Raw genomic sequence first — 11,802 nt, forward strand, 5'->3', positions numbered from 1 at the left:
TTTCAAAAAAAGTCATAATTATTAAAAATTACTTCCTTCAAATATCTAACAGCGTGCTACGGACGGAAATTTGGAATAATTTATCATTTCAATAACGCACAACACCCATATTCGTGTCACTTGAAACAAACTTCTAATACATTTAGATGAATGTTTGCCATAAATTCAAATATCATGACCAGAGGGATAATTTCCGGCTTCTTCCTGCACCGAACACTCTCCACATCTCAAAATGTCAACGGAATATTACGATCGTGTTGTTTTCGGGAAACTGTGTCGCGCGCCGAGCATTTGCTCTCTCGTTGTCTCTCGTCTACAACATGGTACCACTGCAAGAAAGTGACCACAAGCGTACTCATCAAACAAGATTAAAGAAGGAATATTCTTGTCTGACGTCTTCTTATTCAAAATGACACCCAGTTCAAGTAAACATCAAACCTTTCTCCTACTCCAAAAATGATAAAGTTTATTGGCAATGATGCTCGTAGTTTCTTTTCATCGATGCATTCACACAATGATAGGTGTTTATATTGACTAAATATCTAAACATGAAAAGTCTTGAAAACTGTCCTATCAAAACGTTTATTCGAATGTTTCAAGGAGCATCTTAGAAAGAGTGTTTTTTTTCATGTTTTTATTTAGAAGTATACCCGATACGTGAGGTAATTTTATTTTAAAGAAATATTTCGTCAGCTGAACAGACAATGTACACAACCTTGAGTTTGCAAATGGATATTTTCATTGAATTTAGCTGTAGATTTTCAGTTAAGAAGTTATTTAAATTAGGCCTATCTGTGATGCAATATATGCAAATGGGGTTCTTTTGATATCTACATGTGTGTCATACTGTTCATGTAAGCGAAATAAAAAGACAGCGAAATATGCATCAGTATACATGAACATGTATTTCATTGGTTCGAGATGTTTGTGTTACATGCCAAGGTGAAAATAACTGACGCGAACTATTCAATGATTATTTCTGCGAGGCCAAATTTCACAAATTTACTTTCATAACTTGAAAAGTACTTGCATTGTTTTACGTGTGCGGTTAGGTATCCGTATCTTAAATGCTAACATCCTCATCGTTGGTGGACATATGTTTTTTGAGGATCAGACAAAAGGCTATTTTTATTTGCTTTAGATTTAAAGACTGCTTTTTAGATAAAATGATAAGATTTTCACTCTGTGCTGATGTTTTAGCAAATGGTACTGCGTAAAAGTTAAGGTAGAAAACATCCTAGGGTAGTTTCCGTATGTCCGATTTGCGTCATATCCCAAATCCGCTTAGGTCTTACAAATACAATTACAAGCACAACTTCTCCATCAAAATCCAGCCACCAGCAACTTATTTAGGTCGACTAAAACATTTAGAGGGGTAACGAAGCGTTAACATTTTAGACACTCATTGATAAAAAGAAGTCTATGATGCATTAATGTTTTCATTTCAACCCCTGAGAAAACTTATCCCTGCTGATAGAGAAATTCATTTAGATCCACAACAGACAAATGCCTGGTAGTTATGAATATGTGAGGGCGGCGTCAATCAAAGAGGATCCGAGATATCTTATCAAAAAATTGTTAGGGATTGCAATAACTGTCTATCCGGCGTAGAAATACGTGAAAGCAGTTATTCTAGATCTGATGTGTAAAATTTACACCAGATATGTGTGCTCCGAGTCATATCTAACACAGGAAGATCACCGAGTTAAAATTAAATTAATGTAAGCATATCTCAAATTGACACTATTCTTTGTTTCATGCTGATTTTTAGATTAATTTACAAATTCTTTATCCGTTTATAACAGAGTTTCTATGTGACCATTTTTTTTCTTCTAAAACTGGAAAATGGGAAGTACTTCAAGTCATATTGACTATGACGAAGAAATAGAGGAAAATAGCGATTAAAACACACAATATGTAATGGAAAAAAATTATAAGTTGAAAATTTAAATATTTACATTTTTAATGGATTTTTGGAGTTTGTTTTTGGTGGTTTTTTTTGGTGTTTTTTGGGTTTTTGTTGTTGTTTTTTTTTTATTTTTTACCAGCCGTAATCATGAATGTGATGCAGATGTGAACAATATGCATATGATTCTTCATAAATACAGTACATTTGGAGGGGGGGGGGGTCCGACAGAAATTATCGTAGAATGTAAACATGAAAAATAAATTTCAATTTTGAAAATACATGAGGGTATGAACTGCAACGCTTCACCCCGACATTTTTTTCTTGGAATGGTAGTATGCTGTCATGAAACCTCGCAGTCCATTCCCTCGTATATATATTAAAAAACAATGAAATCTATTTCTTAATAAAGGAGCTATACATCTGTATTCCAAACTACAAAGGGGTCTTCTATTTCACGTCTGTTATGCACGATTTTTAATTTACTCTGATTTTTCTGTCGCACGCCCGTTTTCCTTTTTCATCTTCTTTGATCTTTTATTTACAATTAATGCAATATACATTTAACATACAACCTACAGAATGGATACACAAATAATTCATAACTACATGATAGCTAGTTTGTTATTGTCATCATACAGTACGGTAATTAATGTTGATTTCAAAGATAACACAGATTCTTTTCAATTTGGAACAATGACTTTTATTGCCATGATGTTGCAAGATGAATTACGAAGAGCAGTACAGTGATTTTTATGCGATTCTGTTATTCCTACACAATAACCGTGTCATTAGGGACAGTTTTTCATGGGTTTACAAAGGGAACGGTTTACAAAAACGCAATTTTATGGGTATTTTTCATCGACAGCTTGAAAGATCTTTTTTTATTTCGTTCGAAAAGGTTCAAGAGAAATGCGGGCATATGCGTTCCCTATAATTTTTTTTTTTCTTCAAGGAAAAAATCACCCAACGAAATGAAAACGATATTACGTCTCCGTACAGATAGGCCATTCCTTCGCAATGTACATATACATGGGAAATATTTCAAAAGAATACCTTTTTTTTCACGAGCCGATACAAGAGAGACCGTTAACGGGGGTTATGAACGAGATCTAACAAGGATTTACACGCGTTCTTTTCTTTGATCTTTGCGGCCTAGTGGTCAACAGATATTTTAACGATAAAGACAACACGTACAGAGTGACTTTGTTTGCTTGTAAGTTTCATTGCATCACGTGCGGAGCTGGTCTGGGTCTACAAAAGGTTTATTTATGAACGCTTGTCGATAAAGAATTTTTCATCTAAATGATCTGACCACGAGATGAAGATCGTGTAACTAAAATCAGGGTACATGTAAAAGAATGAAATATCTTGGGAGCGGAATTCCAGTTATGTTCACCTTATAAGCACAAGTATATTGTTGGGATCATTGTGCGTGATACTTTGTAATTGTACCCTAGAACTCCTTCTCCCCACCCTGGGGGGATAACATTGAACGATAAACAGATGCATATGCAGTTGGGAATAATTTGTACTTCGAACCCATTTTTAAAAATATTCCTTGTCATTAGTTTATGTTTGACTTAATTCAACTTATTTTAAGCCCTTTTACTTCGTCATTTACTTTCAATAGAAGACAATTACAGCGTTATATATCTTTCCGTCATGCCGTGTTTTACGTGCTCAGACTTATCAGGCATACAGTAGGTGATTTTGAGTACATAAACCCGACATGGAGTCCACAGCCGTGTGTCAGCTTTTTGTGTCAATGTCCTTGCAAAACGACAACACGCTTAGTGTCATCTAATATTTACTGATATTCATATTCCCATACACGTTGGATATTTTAGTATGTCTTCACAGTAAATGCAGTATATAGATAGAGTGATGAATGGTCTGTTCACACTATCCGGAAATAGACCAAGGTCGTCCTTATCCTAGATTTGTATATTGGGTTAAGGTCCTCTTCCTGTGATCGGATATATTGCAGAGTAAAACTAACGGGGTTTTTTTTTTTTTTTTTTTTTTTATCCAAAATTGAGATATTGTGATTTCGGTCTTACTTTTTTTTTTTTCAAGAAGTCAAATCCTAATACACTGTATGTCCATTTGACAAAACGATGTGCAGGCAAACTGTGTTTTGTGTGTAAAAAAAAAAATCTACTTACAATTACGTATTACACACTATTACGTATTACACATAATTACGTATTACACACTATTACGTATTACACACTATTACGTATTACACACTATTACATATTACACACTATTACGTATTACACACTATTACGTATTACACACTATTACATATTACACACTATTACGTATTACACACTATTACATATTTCACACCTTTAAGAACAAAAAAGTAATATATTAAAAAAAAAAATGCAATATCTAACGCATATACAAATGTAAATGTATATTTGTATTTTACTTTGAATTTAAATTGTTTTGATTTGTTTTGGGGAGGGGGTGTTCTTTATTACTTGTTTTGGGTTTTATCATTGCAGTAATAAACCATTTTTTTTACAACTCAATCAGCAAGTTGGTAACATCCCTAGCATGCGCGGATCTAAAGGGGTCCCCCCCCCCCCTGGAATTGGCAAAGATAAAAAAAAATTACAATATAACGATTTATAAGATAAATGAGTTATATTACGGGTTCGATTTTGTGAAAAGGTTCGAACCCCCCCCCCCCCCTCCCTTGAAAATATTTCTGGATCCGTGCATGCCTAGAATAACACGATGACTGCGTTGTTCTCCGTAATTGATGCAGATTGACATTGAGAAATCTTTGTCTCTTGTTTAGTGTGGAACCCTGGAGTCTGTGTAAGCAAATGACCCGCAACAGATCTTTTTAAAAAATTCAATAACAAAATTATGTTGGAATGTGAATATAACGTCATAGACATACGATATTAGTTTATATTGAATACCCGTGATGGTATTTAGCCGTTTAAATGATAACTCTAAATGGTAATAAATTCCAAAATGACAGCGCCTAGTTCACAGTCGTTAACCTGGGGGTACAATAATGTTTGGGTATTGTCAGATGAAAGCAGGTTGATTAAGAAATGTGTGGGACGTTTTCGCTTTTTAAAGAATCGCATAACATTCAAGATTTGTATATTTAATAATAATCAAATAAGAAAATCGTCATCTTCCAAAATTCAAATTCGACATTTTCGTACAGAGTATTAATGCGGATCAATTTTCTTCTAAGCTGCATGGACAATTCAAGTTAACAAATCAGACTTGCCTTATCAGACTTATAAGACATATTTGGTACAAAAATGAAAACTGCTTCAGAAAAATAAGCCAGAAATTGGGTAGGTATGTTAGATCAATATATATCAACATGTATATGTATCAAAGGTTTATAAACTCCTCACAGAAGGATACAAAAAACCCGTGTTATTCTTTCTTGTCAGTTTATTTCTTTTCCCACATGCTAGCATAAATACTGTAGCAAGGACAGAAAAGGGATACGCTTGATCTGAAAAGATCGCAACTAATGATGATCATCAACGTGCTCCCAAGTGTTCTAAATAACAGACTCCGTAATCCGTGTGGAAAGCGATTATCCGGAATATAATTGCTCTCGGTGATTTGGACAACAAAGCTTGTCTGGCACACTGGGGTACACATCGATTTGATCATATGTAATACGAAATTCTTCTCTTTAATTTACTGACGGCTGAAATATGATGATGTGAAAGAAAAAAACCCGGTATAAGCTTGGTTCAACAATATGTCCTTGAAGGCATTTGCGATGCTGGGTATTCACGTCAAACATAATTTATTCTGTATGTAGATACCGTAAGATTAAACTTATCTGTCAATTTGTCTTTTAATTTTTTCTTCACAGATGTAGCTGATTATCTCCGCTGTGGTATATCTATATTGTATCTCATTTAAATATCCGTCATCTCCTTCTGCTAGATGTTTTTGTCTTGTTTCAGAAAAATGGAATTTGGTAGCATGATATCTTCAATTATAATCATATAAAATATAGAGATAAGGATCTCGCATGCCTTTGAGGGTGAAATTCAACATGAAATAACAATTACACAAGTTTTTAAAAGATCAAATTAGATTTCACGAGTGAAATCAAGTATGAAGATTTTTACAAAATTTCTATTCCAATATTTTAAATTTCATTCAATCTTTTATAATTTGTTGATAAATTTGCTGTTTAATTATACAGTACCCGATAAACAAAAATACTCCAGTTTATATTGGTATGATATATTTACTTCGATAAACCCGATACATTCTCAACAAAGTTTAACACGGCGAAATGGACACTTTGAGGAGCATAATTAACGGGCTCTTGTCAAGGTCAAAGGGTCAAAGGGCCTAACCGTGGATAACCATCATAGAACATTTCAAAATGAGGACATGAAAAAGAAACAAATTGTTTGAAATTTAATCTAAGTCCCCGACATAAAAGGGTGCGTTTCTTGTCATTTCTTGCTTCAAACAGTCGCCAGGGCTCCGTTATGTTACTGCTGGGTTGACTTTAAAGAGACAAACCTTTAAGATCCCACTTTGAGTTTTATTTCTAGACAATGCATTAATTTTATCAAAGAGAATTAGATTTATACTGTTTTGTGAACTCCCTGCGTAATATTCAGTTCTAAATGAAGGTCATGTAACGATAAGATGAAGTTTTCCCCCCTTTTTTGTTTACTAGGCAAGAGTGATATTTCTTAAATTTAAACCTTTGATTTGAACCTATATCTACCTATTTAAATGTTCAAAGAAAACACACAGCAATAAAGTATCGATAACATATCAAAATATTTTAGTACATTAATTGTTTTGCATATTCTATATACCATTGCTTAACACATATAATCTGTTGATGTTTTAAACGTACGAGTAACCCTGTACGATGTGTAAACACATTCCTCACCAACTTCAAGTTCTTCCGTGACGTGAACTTTCACCCATCAATATTCTGCTAATAGCTTATTCAATCGATATATTAACAAACGAATATATTTTGTTGATACTGTGTTTTCAGAGATAGAATCGTAAATAAAACCAGTGGGTAATCTTTGATGTTTACGAGTGAGGGAAGGTCTCTATTCTGATGAATAATACACAATGTACAAATCACATTATGCCCCTTTATTGAAAATTAAATTAAGAATGGAAACTTTTCGTTTGATCTTTAATTCAAAACAGATTAACTAATTATTGAACCATTTTACTTGTATTGAAATACGCCACAGATCATTAACCTTTCGCAGGCCTGCTGACTTCTCTATCTCTGCATTACTGTCAGTCTACGCTGATCCAGTAGGACGCTGGTCTGTACGTTTATCAGTGTATAGATGCAGTAATATCAGATAAACACACTTTGTAGATGTAAAGTACACTATCTTATATGTATAGTATAAACGCGTACTCCAGGAGATGATCGGGGGGTGGGGGGGGGGTGGGGGGGGGGGGGGGGGCTTTGACTGGCAGTTTAATTATAGTACAAGTGTATGTCAGTTTATTTAAATCTACCATTACGGATCCCGGGTTAGAACAGGTCCTCAGTACCCCTTAATTGTCGTAAGAGGCGACTTAATGGGGCGGTCCTTCGGATGAGACCGCAAACACCGAGACACCGTGTCACAGCAGGTGTGTCACGATAAAGATCCCTCCCTCAAAGACTGTTAGCGGCGAGTATAGGCCTAAATTTTTTAGGCCCTTTACCGGCAATGGTGACGTCTCCATATGAGTGAAAAATTCTCGAGAGAGTGTTAAACAATATACAACCAACCAACAGAATACAGAAAAGAAATTTTAAATCTTTTGCCCGTCACGCCTGCTCATCCTTTACACTCATTTTAAACAATGATTCACAAATTGTAGAACAATCTATGCAAATGATTGGACTGCTTGTAGATGCAATTTTTCCTTTCCCAAACACTCAGCATAGGAAGTGACGTCTCACAAGTCCGCATGCGCATATGTCAAGGTGCCGAGCTATGTTTTTGGCTCTGACACGACAAAGTTTACTGCTGAATTGTCCCAAGTCTCTAGCATGGAATTGCGCTTATTGTGTATATCAACAAAATATTCTATAAAAACTGATCAATCAATTAGTTAATCCTATACTTTACCTCAATATTTACATTTTTATACTATTCTATTTCATAACGGTTTCATCGGTTGCCTTCTGCGAAGTAAAGACCACTTTTCATCCCTTATCATTACCATATCAACCCCATAACGACGCTCTTTACTGCTCATTACACTATTATCGTACTGTTGGTAGCACATGTAAGTCTTTAATTGTGCGTATGAGTATAGTTCTATGGTTCAGTGAAAATAATGGCCGTACATTTCATTTTTAAGTCCACCGTTAATACTCCTTCAGACGCGTGCAGATGTAAATGTACTTTTATTTTCCAACATTGCGATTTGTATTGCTGTTGGTTGTTGCGTATTTAACATATTTTCATGTTGTAGTATACCGGTATGTTTAGCCTCATATGTATAACTATGTCAATTTAGTTTCATATCTTGGGTTGAGAACACGACAACTGGACAGAAATAATTAACTATTTTGCAATAAAACATTATCGCAATTTTACAGCACGATCACTGGTTCGACGTTGGTACAGATTTAGCGATAGGACAACGGGAGGGGGTTCATATAAATACACCCACGATAGGACAACGGGAGGGGGTTCATATAAATACACCCACGAAATGACAACGCCACAACGGTGCTAATATTACATAGAACATTTACAACAAGACAACTGTACAGAGAAACATACAACGTTTACATCAAGACAGCAGTACAGATTTGACTTATGTATTTTGATTCCTCAAGGACCATAGGGCTACAACAACACTCCTCCACACGGTTCTGGCTGATCCTCTTCAGCTCGGCCCACGTCATCCCGGCGACCTTCACCTCGGCGTCAACATTTCTGCACCATGCCTGTCTTGGTTGACACACTTTTAGTTTCCCTTGTGAGTTCAAAACCAGGGCCTTCCTGGTGACATTTCATGCAGGCTTTCATAGTGTGCTGCCAATCCATTTCCGCTTAATTTCAGTTTCAATTGGGACTTGTTCCATCCTGTCTCACGCTTGTTCATTGGATATGACTTCCGGTCACCTGATGAAAGGTTAAGATAACGAACAGTGATCAATCTCATAACCCCTATGGAATACAAAATAAAGTATTAGGCAAACACGGACCCCTGGACATACCAGAGGTGGGAACAGGTGCCTAGGAGGAATAATCATCCCTTGTCGACCGGTTGAGGATGTTTCTGAGATATCTGTTCACAAATGTCTGTAGTGTTTTTGTAACTCGCCAAGTTTCTGAATCATTTAATAGAGAAAAAAACTTTGGTGTTGGATATCTGGATCTTGTCGTGGAGCGAGAGAGTTGTTGATCTTCAGATTCTTCGCAATGTTCAAGGCATGTTTTGCTTTGCTGATTCGGCATTTGGTGTCTTTATCTGTGCCTCCATCTTTACACATGTACACTGCCCAGGTAGACGAACTTGTCAACGTTCTTGATGTTGGTGGAGTCCCACTGGAGCCTGCTGTTTGTTTTTCACTTTCGTGACCTCTGTCTTCCCGATATTCATAAATATTTGGAGCCCCTTTCTTCCCTGCTTCTTCTACAACCCCACACAGCTTCTCTTGTGCATCTTGTGAGAGAGAACGCCGACGTCTTCTGCGAAGTGCAAGTCCTTCAGCTGCTTTGTGAAGGTCTACTAAATACCTACCCTGCCTGATGTATCCCGTCTCATGACCCAGTCAATCACCACGAGATAGATCTTTGGTGAGACAAGGCAATTCTGGCGAACGCCAGTCTGTAAAGCGGAGGGTTCTGTCAGCTTCCCCTCATGGATGACATGATAGTTGGCATCTTCATACAGTTGTTTGATAATGGTGACGAACTTGGGTGGAATGCTGTAGTCCAGATAACATCTCTGTCGACACTGCCAATGGTCTTTTGAAAGACGAAGACTGTGTAGAGAGGAGTCTGTCACTCTAGGGACTGCTCGGTTATCATCTGCAGTGTTACAATGTGGTCTCTGCATGATCGGTCTTGATGGTAGCTTGTCTGTTCATCCCGAAGTCAAGGATCCTGTTGGGATCCGGGTTAGATTAGGTCCTCAGTACTCCTTGCTTGTCGTAGAAGGCGACTAAACGGGACGGTCCTTCGGATGAGACAGCAAAATCCGAGGTCTTGTGTCACAATGGGTGTGGCACGATAAATATCCCTCCCTGCTCATTGGACATAGGCCTAAATTTTAGAGCCCTCCACCGGCAGTGGTGACGTTTCCATATGAGTGAAATATTCTCGAGAGGGACGTTAAACAACATTCAATTATTCAATCAACCGAGGTTAAGGGTGATCCTCAACATCTCGAGGAAGATCTTTGTCAAACCTTTCCTTGGAACAGATAGCAGCATACAGTAACACCCCCCCCTCCCCCCAGTTGTTGCAGGATGACATGTTTACAAAGTGTCCTTACTTCCAGGTTTCCGGTACTCTCTCCTGCTACCACAGGAGTGTATATAGCATCTCAGTTGAAGTTTGGATGTCTGCCTTTAGTCCTTCTATATGTATTCCATTAGGACCTGCTGCCTTAACCGACTTTAGCGACTTGATGTCTTTATTGATCTCTGCCTTGTTTGGGGTTGGTGCTGATGTCAAGGAGCTGGGTTGGTTGGTTAATAGGATATCTGGTGAGACTAATGGTGCCTGTGGTGGGATATCTGGTCTGGTGGGACTGATGGTGCCTGTGGTGGGATGTCTGGTGGGACTGATGGTACTTGTGGTGGGATGTCTGGTGGTGCTTGTGGTGGGATGTCTGGTCTGGTGGGACTGATGGTGCCTGTGGTGGGATGTCTGGTGGGACTGATGGTACTTGTGGTGGGATGTCTGGTCTGGTGGGACTGATGGTACCTGTGGTGGGATGTCTGGTGGGACTGGTGGTGCTTGTGGTGGGATGTCTGGTGGGACTGGTGGTGCTTGTGGTGGGATGTCTGGTCTGGTGGGACTGATGGTACCTGTGGTGGGATGTCTGGTGGGACTGATGGTGCTTGTGGTGGGATGTCTGGTGGGACTGGTGGTGCTTGTGGTGGGATGTCTGGTGGGACTGGTGGTGCTTGTGGTGGGATGTCTGGTCTGGTGGGACTGATGGTACCTGTGGTGGGATGTCTGGTGGGACTGATGGTACCTGTGGTGGGATGTCTGGTCTGGTGGGACTGATGGTACCTGTGGTGGGATGTCTGGTGGGACTGATGGTGCCTGTGGTGGGATGTCTGGTGGGACTGATGGTACCTGTGGTGGGATGTCTGGTCTGGTGGGACTGATGGTGCCTGTGGTGGGATGTCTGGTGGGACTGATGGTACCTGTGGTGGGATGTCTGGTCTGATGGTACTGGTGCCGGTCTGTTAAGTATTTCTTTGAAATGTTCAGCCCATCTTGTTCTCAGGTCTTCTTCGCCTGATATGACACTTCCGTTCTTGTCCTTGACAGGGAGGATGGGTTTTTTAATCTTATCAGAAAGTATGCTGGTGATCTCGTTAAACATCCTCATCTTCTTTTGTCCCGCTGTGGTTTCTGCTGAACATATGAAAATACTAATCTACAACAAGACAACTGTTTAGATGCAAGTACAAATTTCGCAAGACAATGAATGGGTGGATTTGCATATTTACAAGTATTCATTTACAATAAGACTCTTGTCGACCTTATGGGGACAATATTACATCACTGCGATCGCCATAATGTAATGTAACACTTATCGTGTTTATTTCCTATACATATATCAATCCCGATGACAATATTTATCTGCTTCATGTCATATTGTCGACAATAGCGCGTTTATTTCACAATGTGTTGACATTA

At 38.1% G+C, this 11,802-nt stretch overlaps 1 protein-coding gene across 1 annotated transcript; it reads right to left on the minus strand.

Moving 5' to 3' along the window:
* Window positions 1–10,561: 10,561 nt before the first annotated feature.
* LOC125676799 (uncharacterized histidine-rich protein DDB_G0274557-like) lies at window positions 10,562–11,491 on the minus strand. Its single transcript, XM_048914622.2, has one exon. It carries the CDS (start codon window positions 11,489–11,491, stop codon window positions 10,562–10,564), a length of 930 nt encoding a protein of 309 aa, XP_048770579.2.
* Between the last annotated feature and the right edge of the window lie 311 nt (window positions 11,492–11,802).

The sequence above is a fragment of the Ostrea edulis genome, chromosome 3 (genome assembly GCF_947568905.1).
Source record: "Ostrea edulis chromosome 3, xbOstEdul1.1, whole genome shotgun sequence".
Taxonomy (NCBI): domain Eukaryota; kingdom Metazoa; phylum Mollusca; class Bivalvia; order Ostreida; family Ostreidae; genus Ostrea; species Ostrea edulis.

What these genes read in the sequence shown, in the direction of transcription:
- LOC125676799 (XM_048914622.2), bottom strand. Translation starts at nt 11,491, where the DNA reads ATGAGGATGTTTAACGAGATCACCAGCATACTTTCTGATAAGATTAAA.